The 19,940-nt window shown below is 55.6% G+C and overlaps 3 protein-coding genes across 5 annotated transcripts; 2 read left to right on the top strand and 1 right to left on the bottom strand.

The window, feature by feature from the left end:
• Positions 1-302: 302 nt before the first annotated feature.
• Positions 303-2,835, bottom strand: MYOC (myocilin). The gene is made up of 3 exons (XM_059854684.1): positions 2,138-2,835; positions 1,581-1,700; positions 303-1,494 (listed from the first exon to the last, which is right to left on the bottom strand). Exons 1-3 carry the CDS (start codon positions 2,631-2,633, stop codon positions 710-712), a joined length of 1,401 nt encoding a protein of 466 aa, XP_059710667.1. The 5' UTR covers positions 2,634-2,835; the 3' UTR covers positions 303-709.
• A 166-nt stretch (positions 2,836-3,001) lies between these two features.
• Positions 3,002-13,902, top strand: VAMP4 (vesicle associated membrane protein 4). Of its 3 annotated transcripts, none has more exons than XM_059854687.1 (7): positions 3,002-3,223; positions 4,526-4,572; positions 4,873-4,923; positions 11,288-11,388; positions 11,892-11,971; positions 12,158-12,209; positions 13,200-13,902. In XM_059854687.1, exons 1-7 carry the CDS (start codon positions 3,185-3,187, stop codon positions 13,226-13,228), a joined length of 399 nt encoding a protein of 132 aa, XP_059710670.1. In that variant the 5' UTR covers positions 3,002-3,184; the 3' UTR covers positions 13,229-13,902. The 3 variants fall into 3 exon arrangements, with proteins under 3 accessions (XP_059710670.1, XP_059710669.1, XP_059710671.1); XM_059854686.1 differs by having other exon boundaries at positions 3,010-3,250; XM_059854688.1 differs by lacking the exon at positions 3,002-3,223 and adding an exon at positions 4,343-4,366.
• A 2,419-nt stretch (positions 13,903-16,321) lies between these two features.
• Positions 16,322-19,885, top strand: ITPA (inosine triphosphatase). Its single transcript, XM_059854685.1, has 8 exons — positions 16,322-16,465; positions 16,546-16,603; positions 16,779-16,843; positions 17,329-17,402; positions 18,000-18,031; positions 18,642-18,757; positions 19,259-19,335; positions 19,600-19,885. Exons 1-8 carry the CDS (start codon positions 16,403-16,405, stop codon positions 19,718-19,720), a joined length of 606 nt encoding a protein of 201 aa, XP_059710668.1. The 5' UTR covers positions 16,322-16,402; the 3' UTR covers positions 19,721-19,885.
• Positions 19,886-19,940: the final 55 nt, after the last annotated feature.

The raw sequence follows: 19,940 nt of genomic DNA, 5'->3' as shown, positions 1-19,940 counted from the left end.
GGAAGGGCTGGGTACTGAGAGGCCACCCGGCTGCAGGGTGCTCTGCCAGCACTCCTCACCCCGGCTCTCTTGGCTGCTTTCTTCCCTCAATAAAACAAGGCTTGTGCAATGCGTGTCTGTATTTTCTGCTGCTTTTGAGCCTACTCGATGATTTTTGGAGGTGGCTGAGCTCCAGGATGCCCTTGGGCACTGGGAGCGTGGAATGCCAGTGGAGTTTGTGGGATCTCTGAGTGAGAGCTCTGTAGGGCTAGAGCCTGGAAACAACAAACCCTGACCCCACAGAGGGGATCGCTGCTCACAACTAGGGAAAAACGTTTATTTTAAGGCAGGGTCCTCCTGCACAGCCCTTCTACCACCTGCTCTGCCCAGCCCTCCCCAAGCCTGAGCCCTCCCTGCTCCACATTCGGGGTGGCCAGGCTGGGTGCTCAGGGAGGTGCTGGAGCAGCTCAGGGCTGGGTGCTGCTGGGACCCATCCGAAACGCACCGAGGCTGGTGAGAGGCATTTCCCTGGCTCTGCCAGGCTCTGGAGCAGTGCCTCGTCTCTCTCTGCTGCACTTGAGCACAATGCGATGTGCCTGGGCAGCGTGTGGCCCCCAGCACCCCCCGAGGCTGTGGGAGGTGGCGCTCCCGGGGAAAAGGGGAGGGAAGCGGGGTGCCAAGGCACGCACCAAGGCCCCGGGGGCTGAGCCGGCGCACCGCCAGCCTCGGCTCACGGCCGGGAGAGGCGGACGGGGTAGGTGACCATGTTGAAGCTGTCCCAAGCGAAGAGCTGCCGCTCGGCAGGGTTGTAGTCCAGCATGCTGAGGTAGCGGAAGCGGTTCTCGAAGGGGATGCTGAGGGCCCGGCTGGTGCCCGTGGCGGTGTCGTAGGCAAAGTTGATGGTGGCGTTGGGCGCCGAGTAGCTGCTGACGGTGTAGAGGGTGCCGCAGATGAGGAAGGAATTGGCCACTCCCCGCTTGCGGATGTTGGTCTCCCAGGTCCGACGGATCTCCAGCGTCTCGGGGTCCAGCTTGGAGAGGACGATGGCTCCCCGGGCCTTCTCAGTGCTGTAGATGACCCAGAGCCCCGTCTCATCCACCGCCAGGTCGATGTCGGTGTAGCCCCCCCAGGAGTAGGGGTACTGCCCGTGGTAGCCGGCGCCAGGGATCTCTCTCTCGGCCGTGATGGTCTCTCCCCGCAGGTCGTAGCGGGCCACGGAGCGGGACTGGCGGGGCTGGAAGAAGAGCCCGCCGCGGTAGATGACGGCCCCCGTGCTCTCCAGGGGCCGCGGCAGGATGTGCACCTTGGCGGGGTAACCCCGGGCCAGCTGCTCGGCTTCCTCGTACTGGAAGAGCTGGCGCACCTCGGTGCCCACGGTGTCCACACGCCAGGTGTTGTCCCGGGTGAAGGGCGGCACGGGCTCGGGGTCCTTCATCCACACGCCGTACTTGCCCGCGATGGAGTCCGCCCGGCCGAACACCACGGGCTCTCCCACCCACAGCAGCTTGCCGCAGCCTGCTCGGGGACAGGACGGGACACGGAGCGGTCACTGCCAGCCCCTCGTGAGCGGCGGGACGTGGGGCCGGCCCGGGTGCCCGTACCTGAGTCCTCTTTGCCCGGGCGGCCGAGCGCCGTCTCCTCCAACAGCCGGGACACGGGCACCTCGCTCCTCTCCGACTGCAGCTCCCGGTAGCTCAGGGGCTGCGGCTCCCAGCGCGGCGCTGCAGCGGGGTCAGGCATAGCGTGAGCGGGGCTGAGCCAGCCCCCCTCACCGCCTGCCGGCTCCTGCCGCCCTCGGGGGGCTCCGTGCCGGGCTGCTGCTCCCCGACATGCCGATGCCGTGGGCAGGAGCCCGGTGCCCCCTCCTTCTGCAGTGGGGGACTTCTGTGCCCGTTCTCTTTGGGGGAAACGCCTAACAGCCCAGATTAGCGCGGTACCCTACATGCCCCCTCTGCTGCGGGGCAGGCGATGGGATGAGGCCGGCTGGGGAAGGAGGTATGGGGCAATGGGCTGCGACCTCCCAGCAAGGCTGAGCCCACCAGGGTCCCCAAGAGCGGGGGGCAGCAGTGGGTGCAGAGCACGGGGGCCGCACAGGGACCCGGCCAGAGGACAGGAGCCGGAGGCAGGGACGCGTAGGGGTCCCGGCCCCGGCACTTACCCTTGGCGGGAGCACGCAGCGTGTCCCGGCCGGGCCCCTCTCTGCCGGGGGGGCAGCGGGCGGCCCGCAGCCGGGTGATCTCCTGGGCGCTGCTCTCCAGCCGCCTGCCCAGCTCCTCTTTCTCCCGCTCCAGCCGCCCCTTCTCCTCCTCCAGCCGGGACTTGGCCCGCAGCAGCTCGCCATACGCAGCCTCCAGGCGGGAGGCCGCGGCCACTTGCTGGGGGTCCCGTGCGCCCCCTGGCTCGGCTCCCCGCGGCCCCGAGTCCCCCGCTCCTCGTCTCTCCAGCCGACTCAGGCGGGCGGCGAGGGCGGCCAGCTCGGCCCGCAGCTCGGGCACGCCGCCGGCAGCCTCGGGGCAGGCGGCCTCAACGGGGCTGGCGACCGTGAAGGAGTAGGTGCAGTGCCCGGAGCTGTCATGGGCGCGGCGGAGGAAGGCGGTGTCCGCCCGGCCGCCCAGGGCCACGGAACCCCAAAGGAGCAGCCAGACCCCCAGCATGATCCCGGCGCCGCCCCTCTAAGCGCGCCGGCCACCGGCGCCCGCATTTATAGAGCAAGAGGGTCAGGGCGGCGGGGGGCGGGCGAGCCGGAACCTTCCAGATGCCTGCGGGGGCACCGGCACTGCCCCGCCGCCTCCCCGGGGCCGCTGGCCGAGGCCGTGTGCCAGGGGTGACGCCGGGGCGGGCGGGCCCGGGGCCGAACCCCACGGGGGCCGCCCGGGGCCGGGGCCTGAACCGAACCCGCCGGCCCCGCCTCAGACCGATCCCGCCCCGCCCCAGAACGGCCCCGCCTCCCTCAGGCTGGTCCCGCCCGGTTTCCCGGTCGTGTCTCCGCCCCGGCCCGCCCGCCATCGGTAGCTCGGCGCTCGGCGCGGCAGGCGGAGCGGTCGATGTGACAGGGCTCTCCGGCACCGGCCATTTCCCGCCGGCCCGGCTCGGCCCGGCCCGCTGAGCGCGGGGGCGGCGGGTCCCGTCCTGGGCCTGCCCGGCGCTCCCTGCTCTCCCCTCCAGGCTCCTCTCCCCGGGCACAGACCTGCGGCACAGACCGGCCATGCCTCCCAAATTCAAGCGGCACCTGAACGACGACGAGGTAACGGGCTCGGTGAAGAGCGAGCGGGTGAGTGCCTCTCCTGCGGGGCTGAGCGCGGTGCCCACGGTAGGGGGCCTTGGCCGGGTCTCTGTGCCGCCGCAGCCCTCAGCCGCGGGGCCCGGCGGCTCGGAGCGGGGCCCGGCGGCTCGGAGCGCCGTGACAGCGCCGTTCAGCCGGTGAGGGGCTGTCCGAGCCAGCCCCGCTCCGTGTGTGTCACACCGGCCTCGGTACGGCTGTTTTGGGAACCTGTTGAGGCTCCTTCGGGCCGCATCCATGGCCAGGAGATGCCGGTGTGCTCCAGTCTCCTGCCCTTCCGCAGAGCCTGGCAGGGACGTGGCCTGGCTGTGCTGCCCACGTTGGCTGAAGGAGCTGAGTGAAGTCACCCTGTGCTTTACAGCTGATTTTTTCTCCTCTCATCACGGTTCCCTCACTTTAAGGCTTTGAGTACAGGTCCCAGCAGTTGCCTGGTTTGGATGAGGTGAATTTAACCTGCTGGGGTCAGGCTGTGCTAAAGCTCGCTTTAGGCTGTGGTCGGAAACGCTGCTGCAGCTCCCGACAGCTGCCAGCGAGAGCAGGAGCCCGTGCTGCCACGAGCAGGCTGCTCCTCCCTTGAGGGAAGCACTGGCTGGAACTATTGCACGGTGTTGCAGGTTTGCTTGAGTTGATTGAGCAAATGTGCCAGGATGAAAATGTAGGTGAGCTGCACCATCAGAACTTCAGGCTTGCAGGTGAGATCTACACCCAGAAAAGCAGCAACTGTTGGTATCCCAAGGACCATCTGCTGGGTCCCTGGGCCCACAGCTTTAGTGTGTCACCTCCCTCTCCTGATTGTTTTTGACCCTAAGCAGAACTGGCTTTGTCTGGAACATTCAGGCTTCTGTGGGATTGTGGGGTTCCCCTTAAAAATCAGGTTTTGGATCCTCTCATGGAGTGTAGTGGATCAGCAAAGGGGAGTCCCAGGGAGCCCTTTGAGGTGAAACAGAGGAGCTGCCAGACCCCTCTGCCCTCCAGCTCAAGGAAGCCAATGTGTTCCCTTGTGGTCATCCCTCTTACACCTGCTGCTATCAGATGGTGGAGAAATCTCGTCCTTCACATCTGGAATGGATCTGATTTCCCGTGTGGATGGGACAGCCCAGGATGTCTGTGGGTGATCTGATGATTTTGGGTGCAGGGCTGGGGATTGTCCCTTGAGCAGAGAGGGCCTTCCTGCAGTCGCAGAATGCTGATTGCATCCTAAGAGGTGGAAATGTGGGTGTGAATTGGTGGTTGCTTATTAATGAAATGATTTTTCTGTGTTTGCAGAGGAACCTGTTGGAGGAAGACTCGGATGAAGAAGAAGACTTTTTCTTGTGAGTTGGTATGCAGTGTCATGCCTGCCTGCAGCTCTGAGACTGGGGGCTTGGGAATGAAAACCTTTGATTCCTTTGGGATGTTCTTCCAGAGCCTTGGCTTTGAGCATAAATTAATAGGTGTGATCTTTTGTAAGAGTGAGATGTCCCATGGATCCTAAGACATGGGAGGGACTGATGGGAGTATGAAAACAATTCTCTGTGGACAAGGCATTGATTCTCTCCTCAGATCTTTTGGGTCTGGTTTAAAAACATGTTTTGATTGTACCTTCTGTCCTGATTGCTCTTTTCTGCCTGCAGGAGGGGGCCTTCTGGAACCAGGTTTGGATCCAGGAATGACAAGATCAGGCAGTAAGTTGTTGTTGTTTAGTGTCACAGAGATAATTTATTCTATCACTGGGAGCTCCTGCTGCTGTCTTACACAGAGTATTTCTGTGTAGCTCATCATATGAACATTCCTTGTGTCTTTGTTCTTCTAACTGACCTGTCCTACCCCATGTGTCCACAGCTAAAGGAAATCTTAGCTTTGATGCAGCCTGTCAAGAAATTGTGTGTTGACAGAGGCAAGGGGATAAGATAACATCACAGTACCTTTCTGGAGTTTCTGAAGCCCTTGCTGTGTTCTGGTGGTGACCTGTTCCATGCTTTTGTGAGGCTCTTTTTCTACAGCATTAACCCTGAATTTGAACCTTTCCTACCATAATTTGTTTATTTTTGAGGCTTTTTTTACCTCATCCTGTAACATGCTCCTTAATGTTTCAAGAAAGTGGTCAGGAACACACCAGGACCATGGGTTTTGGGCAGCAGCTGGTGCTCTGACATCCTCTTCTCCAATAAAAACCTGATATAGGTCACCTGGAGATGAGCAGTGACTCACTGGGATCAAAGCAGTTGGAAAACAGGAAACCATTACAGCTGGAGGAGGAGTGGGGCAAAAAGGAAGGAGTGAACACTGGATCCTTCTCCCATCAAGTCATTTCCTGGATGAAGCTTGTTCAGGGCTCCAGTTTTTCCTGTGAAGGATGTGGTGGTGGTAGTTAATCAGAAGCGTGGGGTTACTCACAGACCTCTGGTCTGTGTTGCCCTGTTCCTTTGCTGATGTCTGTGGAGCCAGGACAGAGATCTGTGTGGGTACTGCTGCCTGGGCATTGTTCAGGCTGTTCATTGTTTGCAGCCTCTGTGTGGCTCTTGGTTAGGGATTTTTTCCATGCCAGGAAGGAGCCAGCACAGCTCTGGGATGACTCATTGCCACCATCAGCATTAGGCTGTTCTTGTTATCTTGAGGGGTGAAGGGCACTTGAGCTGCACAAGAGGCAGAGGGCAGGTGGCTGCACCCTCAGTTTTCAGGGCATCTCTGTTCCCCCCAGAGTGTGAGGATGCTGCTGGTAGAGAGGAACTGTTCTTTGGAGTAAGCCAGTGTGGATGGAGCTTCCCTTCTAGGGCATGATCTGGAGGAAATGACAAGGCTGAGAACTGGGTTTATGAGTGGGGTCTCACCTCCCCAGAAAGGTAGAGATGGGGTAGTGTCCATCCCTTCAGCCTCCTGTGCTGGAAAGCACCTGCAGTGTCTGCTCTGTTCCCTGTTGGTGGGAGAAAACGGAGCTCTTCTCTTCCCTTGGCCTGGCAGAAGGGAGCAGTGGCTTAGGTCAAGGCAGACATGGCACCTGTGAAAAGGAAGAAAAGTGAAAGGAGTATTTAGCCAGGAGCTGGTGGGTGCATAGGTGTGATGTGGCTAATGGCCCACACACGAGGCTTGCCCATTGCCAGAGGTTGCCTGGGTCCAGGGGATGTGGCATGGAAGATGTCCCTTGGGCTGTCAAGGGGCTACACCTATGGAGCATCTAGAGCATCTATTACCAAACACAATTTATTTTCTGCTCTCATCAGCGTTGATTGCTTTGTTTAATAAGCACTTACACCATACAATCATCACTTCTTGTCATGGAGATCACTGTGAAGTTTCTGATCAGTTCAGCCCTTGTGCTGTAAGGATCAATGCCTGGTCTCATAGTGACTCAGTTTTCTTTGTTTCAACAAAGAAGGGTTGAGTTGCTGCTGAAAAACTGTAAGGAAAAGACATTTTAAGGAGGAGTTTGAGCATTTGGAGAGCTGAGGCATAGCTGGGCAAAGCTGGAGAGGCCATGGCAGTGTGGGGCTGGAGGAACGAGGTGTGCAGATGGGCGTAAAAGGAAACTGGGTGGAGGATTGGGTAGAGGAAAAAGTGATGGGGTTATGGGAGCAAAGGTGTGGAACATGTTCAGCGTGAGGGGCAAGACTGTAAAGTTTTCCTTGTTGTCCTTGGCAGGAAAGGGGGATGGATTGGGTCAGGGTGGAGTTTGGCAGCAGAGATCCTCAAGGCTGTCTCAGCTGTGGGGAACACTGCAAACCTTGTAGGGGAAAGAGGTGAGTGACAGGCAGCAACAGTGACAGGAGGAAGTGTCAGTCCCCTTCAAGCTGAGCTTTGTCCTGATGTGTCTGGAGGCTGCTTGCTTGGGGTGGACTCTCCTCTGGTAGCTGAGAAGCCACATGGGGTCCCTTTGAGGCCTCCCATGCCCAGGGTGGGCTGGAGCTGAAACACAGCTTTTAAAGGGCTTTTATCCTTTTCCCCAAGGCACAAAGAACAGGTAAGGGAGAGCTGTCCTCCTTTCTCTGCCTTTGCTTTGAGGCTTTGGAAGAAGTGCTGAATGTGTGCATGAGAGTCTTTTCAAGGAAAGCTGGGATGTTCATCTTCCAGCTGGATTTCTTTATTTTGGAAAAGGAGCTTCTCATCACAGACCATCTTTTCAAAAATTCTGCTAAAATCAGCCCCTTTTCTGCACTGCTTGACTCACTTTACTGCTGATGTTTGTGCTTTCAGGGAACTGTGCCATTGGGTTCTTGTTCATGCTGCTGCTGAGGCTCAGCACAGTGCTGGGGTTCCCCAGGAGCCTTTTGGTCTCTGTGAATCCCCCATGGTGCAGCTTTGGGGGATCAGCATTGCCAGCCCCAGCGGCTCTGGCTGGCTGCAGGCCCTGAGCAGGAGGAAGGTTTGGGGAATGGTTTGAACTCTTGAGGCAAGAGCTGACTGCAGCTTCTCAGGGTTCATTGCAGGTTGTGCAGTGAACCCCAACCACAGTCCAGGCTTTCATCTGAAGGTGATAGCAAGGCCATGCTGACAGGTATCATTGTTGGATATAATCCTTTCAGTGACTGAAAGGCCTCAGGGAGGCATAGACTGCTGTTTTCCTCCCAGCTGGGACTGAGCAGCACCTTCAATCCATGGCTTTGTGGCAGGGTTCAGCACTGTTACCCCGTTGTTGGAAGCAGCAGGGCTCTCTGCAGAGAGCTGAGTGCTGTACAGCCTCCTGCCTCTGTACCCTCCATCTGCCTTGGCTCTTCCTGCTGTTCCCTCTTCCCTGGGTAGCTGCCACAACCAGGAGTGTTTGGGTGGAATGTGCACCAAAATACACACTGTTAATATCACTGGGGTGGAAAACTGGAGTGTCGTGCTGGCTGCAAACAGCCAGCTTGGAGACAAGCAGCAGCCTCGGGCAGCACACCCCATGGTGTGTGCACGCTGTTTACAGTGTCTGGAGAATGCAGCACTGTTGTTAGCCCAGCACCCTGACCAGCCCAGGCAGGTTTTCAGTACCTAAGCCAAGCTGGCCAAAATGGAAAGGCTTATTCCTCCCACTCTGGAACAGCAGAGCACAAGAAGAGAGGAGTCTAAAGCAAGCTGAGCGCCACTGAATCTCATTGCTTTGATGGTGTACACTTGCTGTCCTTGTTAAAAGCATCAGACTTGCAGTAATTACTAAGAAAGAAGGTCGTGGGAGACATATTTCATATTTTTGTCTTGCTCCCTTTCCTGGCAGGTATTTATTCCACTTTATTTCTCTTGGAAATCTGGCAGGAGTAAAGCACATGAAGTGTATGTGTCAAAAGCCTGTAGCTCCTCAACAGGAAATACACTTTGTATTAGAGGACTCATTCCCTCTTGCCAAATAAAACAAGAAAATATTTTCTTCTTGATGTGACTTGAGTTTCCTACCTCAAGCATGCCAGACTAGTGGGAATTTTTGAATTTGTTCTGAAGCTGCTGGGCTAATGCATAGGCTGAGCATTTTTCAGCCCCCTCCTAGAGAGGCAGCAGTGAAGCATGGGAGAAAGCAGAAAGAAAGGGCTGGCTTAAGGTCTGGTTAAGGTGCTGTGTGGAGGTCTGAATTTCCTTGTCTTGGCCTCTTCCTTCCTGTTCTTTGCTTTGTTGTTTTGTTGGTTTTCTTCCCCAAATGGCCAACTGTGCTACCCAAACGCATTTGTGTTCCATAGGAGTCAATAGCTCAATATATGTGGGAGTTAATAAGCCTTGATTTCTTTGTGCCTCCATTCTTCATCTGTGAAATGTTTTGTTCTCTTGGGGACAGCTGACAGCTTGCCCAGGCTTTGGGCAGGTAACAAGGGCCCTTAGCATTTTGCCAGCAGCTCGAGTGAGAAGAGGTGGGATGCTGAGAAGCAGCTTGGGCAGTAAGGGTCTGTGCTCCATAGGTCTCCCCCAAATGCTGTTAACCACCACAGCAGCTTAAAGTTACCAGCCTGTTTTGCCTCCAGCACTTTGGGGTGTCCCAGGACTGCAGCAGCCCCCTCAGGGCTCTGACCTGCATTGGCAGGGACACAGGTGGTGCTGCATTGCTCTCCAAGTTCCTAGATGCACTGTAACCTTGTGTGCTCCCACTTGTTAGTTGTACCAGGATAACTTGGTGACAAATCTGTTGTGGGAGGAAATCTCTCTATTTTGAAGCCAGAAAATGATTTTAGAAACATTTACATAGTGCAAATGTAGACTTCTGCGTGCAAAGCCGATGTTTGAGGCTTGGAGGTTTTGCCAAGTTGGCTCATCTGGGGTAGCAGATGTTGGTGCTTTTCCTCTCGCCCCAAGCAGTAGCTGCATTGCTGGCAGCTCCACGCTGGGACTTGTGCCAAGGTAAGGAAAGCCCCTTGCAGAACGTGCCTGCTTGTCACCTAGTGCCCAGGGATGGGCCCTGGGGCTGTGTGTCCTGTGTGGGGTGGACACTTGGCCCCACAGGGCACTGCCATATGTTTCCTGTCCACATCCTCAGTGCCACCTTCCGAGCTTTGCCAACAGCTCTGCCACTCGCCTCAGGTTTTGTAAAGCAAACAGGGCATCAGAGCAGGCTCCTGGGCACGGGGCTGCTGTGAGAGGTCCTTGGGGATTGTCTGTGCCCTTCCCCTCCATCTAAGGAGCTCCTAGCAGTGTGGAAGGCAGGAGCTGCTACCACGTGGTGTAGGGGGGGGTTCAGAGAAATGCTGCTCCCACAGACTCTGTGATGCAGCAGAGAAGGCAGCTTCCTTTCTTATGCTGTCCTAAATAAAGCAAATTTTTACATGTGCTGCTGGAGTCCAGCATGTGCCTTATCACAGCTGTTGACTCAGAAATTTCGGAGGGGTGCCTGGCTCTTCTAGCTCTGGAAGCCACAGTGCAGTGGTGCTGAGGAGCTTGATCTGAAAGGCTAAGATGGGAAACCCCTTCATATTTAGAGATGTGGAACTCTTTCTGGAGCTTTCTGGGGAGGAAAATGTTTTTTAATGACTATTCTCCCCTGTATTTGGAACAGTAAGTAAATGTGAGCAAGTATTGTGACCGCTATTGCTGGTTGCAGCTGCTTCTCACCAGCACAGGTGTCTGCTTGGTGAGAGGCACATAGCTGGTAGGAGAAATAGGTCAGTGTGAACCTATGTCTCTAATTAATCAATTAAATAGGGGCATGGTGGCAAGGACAGAGCCCTGTTTCTGGTTTGCAGTGCCCCATTGACTGGCCTTGAGTCTGTGTTGGCTCCAGTTTCATGGGCCTTGGGGGAGGATATGCTGTTTCTCTCTGGAGCTATTTCTATTTTGTTGCCTCCAAGATCCTGCTGTTGCCATTGCCTTTCTGGGAACGGTATGTCTCAAACAATGTAATATCCCCCAGGCCTCAAGAAAATCCTCATTTCTATCTCCAGGAAAACAAACGTGTGTTAGCTCCCAAATACAAACCAGAATGGAGCAGTACTTTTCCACCAGGAAAATTTTTCTCTCTTGCCAGTGTAATTTTTTTTTTTCTGGAGTGAATAAATGCATTTTTAATACCCCTACGGATGTGATTTAGGCTGCTGTTCACTGAAGGCTACCCACAGAGTTGCATAACCTAAGAGAGGATGAATTATAACTTGGTTTAGTTAATATCAACCATTTCTTTTCTATCCTCTCGATGCCCCTGGCAGAGTGGGTTTAATTTAGTAACTCAGTTCCTGGAGGAGAGAACTGATTTAATTTCACCCCAATAACTTTTGAGCAGAGGTGTGATGTGGAGGTCTATGAAATGTAGAAAGATAAGGTATGGTTTTTATACTTCTTCTTTCCCCTTTGTGAGCTCTTCTGTAGCAGAGGTGTCCACCAACAGCAATTAGTGCTTTTTCATACTGCATTTGTGTGTTAAAGGTGTTAGAGAGGGTGTCCCACTTCAGCTGACTTCCCAGTGCTCTTTCTGAGCCCCTTGTGTTCCCAATCCTTCCTGGGAGTGCTAGAGATCCACCGCATGCCATGCCACACCTCTGGCTTTCTTTGCATCCCATCCACCTCTTTCCACTGTTGTGCCCTTTCATTTTTGTGGGTGAACTCTCAGATCCCACCAGGCTGGTGCTCACTTCTGCCTCTCACACTGCCTTTGCCCTGCCCCAGTGTCCAGAACCAGGTGGATGAAGTCATCGATGTCATGCAGGAGAACATCACCAAGGTGATCGAAAGGGGCGAGCGGCTGGACGACCTGCAGGATAAATCAGGTGTGATGTCAAACTCTGCTGGCCTGCTTCCCTGGCTGCTGGGCCAGGTTAACCTGCTTCAGTTCTGAAAGCACCTCATGTCACACCTGGGCTTACATTTCTGTCCCTCCTGGGAGTGGTGTTGCTCAGCCTTGGGCTGCAGATCTGACTTTCTGCTGACTCTCTCCACCTTCACCTGCTGCTCTGTGCAGAGGCATTAGTTTGGAGGTGTCTGGGTGCTGGGATCTAGTTGGTCCTTCAAGCAGAGGTAGATTGGTCTGTCTTCTGGCACTGGCCACTGGCTTGCAGAGCATGTTTTTGTCCTCAGAGCAGCCAGTACAGAGGGAGCACAGTGGGACTTGTGTACTCTGGGGATGGGCATCACATCGACCCAGCTGTGGCTTTGGTGAATCATGCTGTGGTTGGGTCTTTTACTGCACAGAACTTAGTGGAGTTAGAAGAGGTGAGTGGGTGCTGTGACAGTGTGTGCACCACTGAACTGACTCTCTTCTTTCCTTTAACAGACAGTTTATCAGACAATGCTGCAGCTTTTAGCAAAAGAGCCAAGCATCTCCGGAGACAGATGTGGTGGCGAGACTGTAAGGTGAGCAGGAAGGGGAACAGGCAGGGCTGGGGCTAATTAAGGAAGGGTGCTGACCTGCCTGCCCCAGGAGGAGGTGGAGCAGCTCTGTTTCCCAGCTGAAAGCATGCTGGGAGCAAAGGGCTCCTTTCAGGTGGAAGCAGCTGCCCCTGGCTCCCTGTGTAAGGTGCCTTTGTGCTCCTCTTGCAGATGAAGGCGATCATAGCCCTGGTGGTGGTCATTCTCCTGCTCGTCATCATCGGTGAGTAGTAGTGGCATGGACATCTTGGTGGCCCTCCAAGCTGGGAGTGACACCATGGTGCTGTTGTCCCTGAGGGACAGCACCTGAGCCACCCCATGGGCTCCAGTCTGCCTTAAGTCACCATAAGGGGTGCCTGCAGAGCATTCTGTGCTCCTTTTCCACACAGAGGAGCAGGCTGCAACCAAGTCCTGCTGACTGTGACCAGAGAAAGCCAGCAGTGCCCTGCCAACCTTGTACTGACCCAGGGTTGGCACTGACTGATCCCAGGGTGGGTGGGAGTACATGGAAAAGTTTCAGGCTAGAGCAATGTCTTCCAGAAACATCTCTGCATGTATCAGGCACCTTGCAATGAGCATGTTGTATACAAATGCTCTTCCCCAAAGTTGATGTGCTGCTTAATTTCCATTGAGTAGCTGTTGTGGCTTTGCCATTGGTCCCTTCCCATGCTCTCTGCCTTTCCTGGCCTCCCCAGAGCAGAGATGTCACTGCTTTTCTACCAAACAGCTGAGAATAACCAGAGCATGTTTCTTCCATGGAAGGAAGGAATAATTGATCCCTGTGCTGCAGAATGACATGCTGCAGGGATCCAGGCAGTCCAGCATGGCATGCAGCTTTTCTCTGCCACGGGGTCTGGAGGGTTTTCCTCCTGCTGAAGTGTCCAGGGGCAGCTCTGTAACTGTTCTCATTCCTTCAGCAAAGCCCTTGTTGTCCTTCTGACACACAGCCTGTAGTGGGAAAGGCAAAGCTGACAGCGGGGTTGAGAGAGAGACTGATGGAAAATCCCATCTGGTTTGGTTTTGGGAAGCTGGAAGGGAGACGAAGGTAGCAGGATATGTTGTCTAGCTTGTGTGCAGACAGCAGATTGCTGTAGCTGGGGGCTGGGAACACACTTCTGCTCACAGCTGGTGGGGTTTGTCACTGCAGAAATGGGGGGGCTCCCCCTGGCAGGGGTGGGTGTGTGCTGAGACCTTCTTTCTTTGTGTTTTGCAGTGCCCATAGTCCTGAAGTACCGTTCCTGACAGGGCAGCTGGAGGCTTTGGTGGAGCTGCCTCTGGGATAACCAATCTGCTGTGTAATTTAAGTGAGATATCTGTATATAGCCTGGAAGTTGTTTTTTCTCCTGGGAGCAGGAGGTGGTGGCAAGCAGCCAGCTCTAAGGGAGCGTTTGAAGACCTACCAAACAACCCTTTTCCAGTCAAGTACCTGTTGTGCTGTCAGACTTTTTTTATAACACAAGATTCAGATCCCAAACCACCCATTTTGTGGAATTCTGGGTCTCTGGTTTGGAGCTGGCTACTTGCCCCTAAGGTCTATCTGTATATATGGTTGAGTTGTAATATTAATAATAATAATTATAATAATAATAATATGGTTTGAGCAGCTCCCTGCTGCCTGCTGTGGAAGGCAGAGGGGACTCTGTCTTTTGAATCAGAGAAAAGGAGGGGATAAATGTCTGAAGGGAAATAATACCATTATAGGGAACTGATTCTTTGGAGGACAACTGCAAGGGTGTTGTTTTTCTCTTGTTCAAAAAAAAAAAAAAGAAGAGAAAAAGTGAAATTAGGTTTTACAATGGTTTTACAATCCGGAAGACTTTCTGGTCCTGCCATGGGAATGCACAAGCTCAGTGTTTTCAGTATTGCTGCTTACAGCTGTGACTAAAGACATTCCAGTAAACCTATTTTTGACTGTACACGTGGAGTTTTTGCACGTCTTCATAAAGTTCTGGAGGACAGTCAGGGCTCTCTGAGGCTGGGAGTCCCTGTTTCTGTGTGTTCTTAACCAAAAGTAAGAAATGTGTGTAAAACCCAGCAAGCAGCACAATTATATAAAGACACAGCTGGAGAACAATTCTCCTGATACCAACCATAGAGAAGAAGCCCGGTTCATATTCAGAGCCCTTCACCATGATGTGATGGTCGTGGTCCTGAATGGCAGCCAAGTTTACTTCCTTGTGATCCAGTGGGGTGGGGATTATTCCCAGACATGGGCACTGGGGAGCTCTAGGGACTCCTGTGCTGGAATGAACAGGACTGAGCTCCTCTATCCGTGGGTGGGACTGTGGTGTTTTGGCTGTTTCCAGCCTTGGTGTCACCTGAAGTGCTGGTGGCATTTCTGTCAGCCCTTTATTTTTGGGAGCCTTCTCCTTTCCAGCCCTGAGCTTGGCACTTTAGCTGAGCCAAGCTCTTCTGGTTCTCTTTTTGGTCTTTTCTGATGAGAGCAGTGTTGTTCTGCTAAGCATGTGTTTGAAATGATTCTGGAGAGGGGAAATGGTGCCCCAGAGAATTTCCAGTGCCATGTCCCAGCTTCCTCCTCTGAGCCTGCCCCAAGGACCTTGCACAGTTTCCACCTGAGTGCTGCCCCGTGCAGAGAAGGGGATTAGGAGTGAGCAGGGCAGCCTGGAGGGTTGGATGTGATTGAAGCTGCCTTGCCCAGCTGCCTTGCCCAGCTTTTCCCCTCTCTGAGAGCTGATCTCTTCAGGTGGGAATCAGGAAGGCAAGCTGGGTTTTTCCTCCTGAAGTACAGGCTGGTTTTAACATCATACATTCACTGGAAGGGTCAAAAGTCATCTTGCCTGTGCCTTTGGCTATTTTCTGCCTGCAAGGGATCATGAAGGTGGATGAGGAGGGCCTGTGTCTGTCTCCAGGGGGCTGCAGATCTTGCTGAGCTGTTTGGTACCGTGTCCTGCCAGCTGGAAAGTGAGGTAATTCACTGCTGTTGCTGCAGAGCCCTGCCACTGCCTCTGCCTTTCTCCCACAGCCCAGCCTTGTCTTTGCTGCTGCTGCTGCCACCCACAGCAGGACCTTGGTGCTACAGGAGTCCTGGTCAGAAACATCCCAGGAATAGAATTTGCTAAGCAAGTTTTATAGATTTATTTTCCCCCCACAAGGCTGGAAAGACCATTAGAAATGTCTGCTCTTGGGGTGGTACAGAGCAGTCCTCCACATATTCCTTGTGGTTTTATATTGCAGCCTGTGCTGTCCCACCCTGGACTGGTGGCAGAGAGAACTGCAGTGAGCAGAAAGGGAAGGGGTGTTGTTTCCAGCAGTGTCTGCATGCTTGGGGATTGGTTTTCACTTAGGAGATGTTTTGAAGGAGCTTCTACAACAAAAACAACTCCTTCACCCAAGCTTTGGATCTGTTTTACCCATTCCTGCATTGTGCAGAGGACAAGACCATCAGCTGCTGTTTTCCACATGATTTCTTTGGTACAGGGAATGGCATCTTCTGGCGAAAGCAGTGCATTCCTCCTCTCAGGACTGCTGTGTGAGCCTGTGGAGTGACCCCAGGTCCCCATGCCTGAGGGGCAGGGGGGCTGCAGGGATGGACACGGGTGCAGAGAGGCCTCCTGGCTGTGGCAGCCGGGCAGCCCAGGGGGGAAGGAAATCCCTCCTGAGGTATCCCGTTGCACAGCAGGAGCTCTGGCAAGGTCTGGCAGTGAGGAGGGTCCTAGGTACACGCTGGGGAGCTGGGACTCTGCTGCTGCTCCTTCCCAGGGCCTGCTCCCCACCTGCACTGACCTGTTCCTGCAGGGCTCCACACCAGCCCCACGGACAGAACTCGAGCCTGGAGATTTTGCTGCAGCCGCCAGCTGCTCCCGCCTTTACCCGAGATGCAGGGCAGGTAGAGCTGCCACACGGCAACCATCAGTGCACTGCCCCGAGCTGCTAGAATTGGGTGTTCATCGCTTTTAGGTTCAAGTCACTCAGTGCTGGGGGTTTCCAGGGCACAGACGTTCCCAAGGGTCAGCGCTGGCTGTGAGAGGCACCACCAGCAGCAAACCAACAACGACGGAACTTTATGGCTCCGACACAGGAAACCCGATGACAGAAAGCACAGAGACGCGCTTGAGGTGGGAGACTGAACAGCAACAGAGCTTGGAGCACAATCCCCTTGCCGATTCCCCGACTACAGCTGATTTTACCTCGGGAAAGCAGCGCGGGCTCCAAAGGCCAGGTCTGGAAGCGCTGCCGGGGCCGTGAGGGGGCCGGTTGCCATAGCGACCCGCCCCGCCCTCCGCGCGCCCCCTGCGGGCCGGCAGTTCCCGCCTCTCTGGCGTGGGCGGACGCTCTCCCCATTGGCTGGACGCTGCGGGGCGGGCGCGTTCCCCATTGGCCGAGCGCTGCGGGGCGCGGCGGCGGTGGGGGCGCTGATTGGCGGCCGGGCGCGCAGGAGCCCCGCGGGCGGTCAGCATGGCGGCGCCGGCGCGGCGTAGCGTCGTGTTCGTGACAGGCAACGCCAAGAAACTGGAGGAGGTGAGGGCGGCGGGAGCGGGCCGGGCTTGCAGGTATGCCTCTGTCCCTCTCTCCCCTGTCACTCCCTTCTCCCTGCGCAGGTCACGCAGATCCTCGGGGACTCTTCTCCCTACACGCTGGTGGCGAAGAAAATTGACCGTAAGTTGCTGGCAGGGCCTGGCGGGGTGCGGCGGCTCGGCCCGGCCCCGCCGTGTGCTTAGCACCGCTCCGGCCCGGCCCGGCTCGGCCCCGCCGTGTGCTCAGCACCGCTCCGGCCCGGCCCGGCCCGGCCCCGCCGTGTGTGCTCAGCACCGCTCCGTCCCCGTGTCCGCAGTGCCCGAGTACCAGGGGGAGCCAGACGAGATCTCGGTGCAGAAGTGCCGCGAAGCCGCCCGGCAGGTCACTCGCTCCTTCCCCTTTCCCGGCGGGATGGGCGTGGAGGGACCCAAGGCAGGGACACTGAAGGATGCAAACCGGCCCCGCTGCTCTCCCATCACTCGGCTCTGCTGGTTTATGCTGTGTGCTCTAGCAGCGGGAGGTCACGGGAGCTCCCAAAGAGTTTGATGATGTCTGCTGTACATTCCGGAGCTGGCTCTGGGATGGGTGTCCTGCAGACGTGCCTCTGGAACACAGGCTTTCCTTGTCCTCCAGGATAGCAGGGAGTGTTCAGCTCTGCTTGTTTTTCTCCATGTGAAACATTCCCTGCTGTTCTTCAGCCTCTCTGGCCTGCCTGGGGGGAGTTTGGGTTTGATTGTGTCTGTCTGGTGTGTGTTACCTTTGAGGTCATGTGGAAACATGAGGATGGGATGGAGCCAGGGAATGGGTTTGGAGGCAGTGCCTTCCTTTAGGTCTGATGTTCTCCTTCTCTTGGGCTGTCACTGTAGGTTCAGGGACCTGTTATAGTAGAGGACACCTGCTTGTGCTTCAATGCCCTGGGGGGCCTCCCAGGACCCTACATGTAAGTGGCTGTTTTCCCTTTCACGTGCCAGGGTTAGGGGCCCGGGCTGGCAGGGTGGGCTCCACACTCCAGGAGCACTGGGGTCAGGGAGGTGATGGCTGTGCCCTGCCCTTCATCCTGCACCCCAGGGGCTGCATTGAGCTCCTTGAGCCCAGTGGTAAGTCATGGAGCAGGGATGGACAGACAGACCTGGGCTCTTGGCTCTGATTTTTAATTTGTGGTGCCTGCTCTGGCAGCTTGGGAAGCTGTCCAAAGAGCAGTAAAGGCACCAAGCCTTTCAGCAGGACTCTGCCATGAGTACCCCCTAGGTTCTCCTAGGGACAGCTTTAATCCAGAAGATAACAAAGTTATTATGTATTTATATACACAATAACTAGGATACAGTAAATTAAATACCTCATTGCTGTTTCACTTTGTCCCCTTCAGCTTAAGAGGTAAGTCTGTCCTTCCTTGTAAATAGTCCAGAATGAGTGATCTTAGAGCTCACTGAGAGGGATTCAAAGGCCTGTGAAAATGTAAGCAATCATGTCACAAGGATGTCTGTATTGCTGAGAGATAATTGCAAAATTTGATCTTCTCTCTTTCCTTCCTTTTCAGAAAATGGTTCCTGGAGAAACTCAAGCCAGAAGGTACTGCCCTCCTGTCACTGCTCTGTGTGTGACCCACTCCTTTGCCCCTGAAGTGGCTCCCTGCCCATGCTGGGGGATCCAGCAGGTTCCTCCAGCCTGTTCTGTGCCCTCCTTCCCGGGATGTTGTTTTTCTCAGTAGCTCCATCCCTGCATTCCCAAACTCCTGCCTCTGCAGGCTGGTGGCAGGGTTCGTGGGAGCATCTTGTTTGTCCTCAGTGTGACCTGGAAGATCTCCTGCTCCCTGTGGCTTCAGGGCAAGCCCCTCTCCACTAACACTCCCCTCCCCTGCTGTGCCTTGACCCTGCAGTTCAGAGTGTGACTGCAAATCCTGTGCTAGTCTCGTTAACATGAGCACTAATCACTTTCAAGCACCAGGGGCTTTAGTTATGCTGGGTTGCTTCTCTCCCAGCTTCACAGCAGGGCTCTGGAGATGAGATCTGAGCTCTGGCCTCAGTCACAGCAGGGATCCTGCCAAGAACACGCTGGTGCCTGAGCTCTGTCACCTCCCGTGGTGCTTGGGAATGCCATGTGGAACACATCCCTGCCTGAGTGGCTGTGCTGTGCTCCCAGGGAGCAGCAGGCACTGCAGGCTCCCTTCTGTGTCCCCCAGGGCTGTACAAGCTGCTGGCTGGCTTTGAGGACAAGTCTGCCTACGCGCTCTGCACCTTCGCCTTCAGCAGCGGCAACCCTGAGGAGCCCGTGAGGCTCTTCAAAGGCCAGACCCACGTAGGTGCTGTGTGCTGGGAGGAGGGCTCTGCTGCCACTGTCACAGCAGCACTGCCCCTGCTGGGGACACTTGTGGTGGCCTCTGGGTGGCTGGATGTTGGGAGCAGGCTCAGGGAGGTGGGCGCTGGGGGTGCAGCCCTTTGTTTGGTGGTGCTCACTGAACGTTACCTCAGTCTGCTCAGCCCCATCTCCCTCTGTATTCAGTTATTCAGTTCTTAGGGAATTGTATTCAATTCTCCCCCTATATAACAGTTCTTAGCTCTGGTGCTTGGTGAGGTCAAAGCACTGTCACCATAGGGCAGCGTGAGTTTGGAGCTGCTGACTTTGGTCACATCCTGGGGAGGGGACAGCACCTGCAGGGCTTGTGATGGCTGCAGTGGGAGCTATGGCTGCGTGTCTCTGTGTTTGAGATGTAACTGCAAGAGAAGTGCAGTCTTTAAGGGTTTTTTTTATGCTTTTATTGTGTTCTTTTAAAGTTTTTTCTGTGCTTTCTCATGGCAGGGAGTGATAGTGGAGCCCAGGGGCCCTCGGGATTTTGGCTGGGATCCCTGCTTTCAGCCAAATGGCTACAACCAGACGTAAGTGGTGTTTTACCTACAGTTCTTTGTGTAAGGCAAACCTTGGTCAAGGGTGTCCAGGGGAACTTGCTTGTGAGGAGGGGCATCAGAGGGACATGTCCTCCTGGATCAGAACACGGTGGGTGATGGGAAACCCCCGGATCAGAGGTTGTGTCACTACAGATGCCCCCCTCAGCCAAGCATGGAGTCACACGGGGAGCTCTCGGTGCTCCAGGGATGTGCTGCAGTGTCCCTGCTACTGTCACTTGTTTCTGTCCCCTGCAGCTACGCTGAAATGCCCAAGGCAGTGAAGAACTCCATCTCACACCGGTACAGGGCTCTGAGCGAGCTCTCAGCCTTCTTTCTTCAGAGCGACTCGCCAGAGCCTCGCCCCGCTCCCAGCTAGCGCCGAGGGAGCTCGCACAGCCACACAGGATTCCCGGGGTCGGGAAGGATCTCTGGAGATCCCCGTGTCCGAGCCCTGCCCAGGCAGGCGGGGGTGCATGTCGCACGCAGCGCCGCAGACTCCCTCTGCTGCGGGCTGCCATTAAAGCTGCTCCTTTGGAACCCACCGCTGCCTCGCTCTCCGCTCTTTTTGTTGCTTCAGCAGAGCCCAGGGGATGTGC

This window comes from Haemorhous mexicanus, chromosome 9 (genome assembly GCF_027477595.1).
Source record: "Haemorhous mexicanus isolate bHaeMex1 chromosome 9, bHaeMex1.pri, whole genome shotgun sequence".
Lineage (NCBI taxonomy): Eukaryota > Metazoa > Chordata > Aves > Passeriformes > Fringillidae > Haemorhous > Haemorhous mexicanus.
The sequence above is the reverse complement of the archived record's forward strand: the minus strand, read 5'-3'. Positions and strand labels throughout refer to the sequence as shown.

Excerpts from the sequence above, each read along its gene's own strand:
- MYOC (XM_059854684.1), bottom strand. The coding sequence starts at position 2,633 with ATGCTGGGGGTCTGGCTGCTCCTTTGGGGTTCCGTGGCCCTGGGCGGC. Across the intron at positions 1,701-2,137 it reads GCTGCGTGCTCCCGCCAAGG|CGCCGCGCTGGGAGCCGCAG; the intron begins GTAAGTGCCGGG and ends ACCCCGCTGCAG. Across the intron at positions 1,495-1,580 it reads CCCGGGCAAAGAGGACTCAG|GCTGCGGCAAGCTGCTGTGG; the intron begins GTACGGGCACCC and ends GTCCCCGAGCAG.
- VAMP4 (XM_059854686.1), top strand. The coding sequence starts at position 3,185 with ATGCCTCCCAAATTCAAGCGGCACCTGAACGACGACGAGGTAACGGGC. Across the intron at positions 11,972-12,157 it reads TGTGGTGGCGAGACTGTAAG|ATGAAGGCGATCATAGCCCT; the intron begins GTGAGCAGGAAG and ends CTCCTCTTGCAG. Across the intron at positions 12,210-13,199 it reads TCTCCTGCTCGTCATCATCG|TGCCCATAGTCCTGAAGTAC; the intron begins GTGAGTAGTAGT and ends TGTGTTTTGCAG.
- ITPA (XM_059854685.1), top strand. The coding sequence starts at position 16,403 with ATGGCGGCGCCGGCGCGGCGTAGCGTCGTGTTCGTGACAGGCAACGCC. Across the intron at positions 16,604-16,778 it reads GGTGGCGAAGAAAATTGACC|TGCCCGAGTACCAGGGGGAG; the intron begins GTAAGTTGCTGG and ends CCGTGTCCGCAG. Across the intron at positions 18,032-18,641 it reads GGAGAAACTCAAGCCAGAAG|GGCTGTACAAGCTGCTGGCT; the intron begins GTACTGCCCTCC and ends TGTGTCCCCCAG.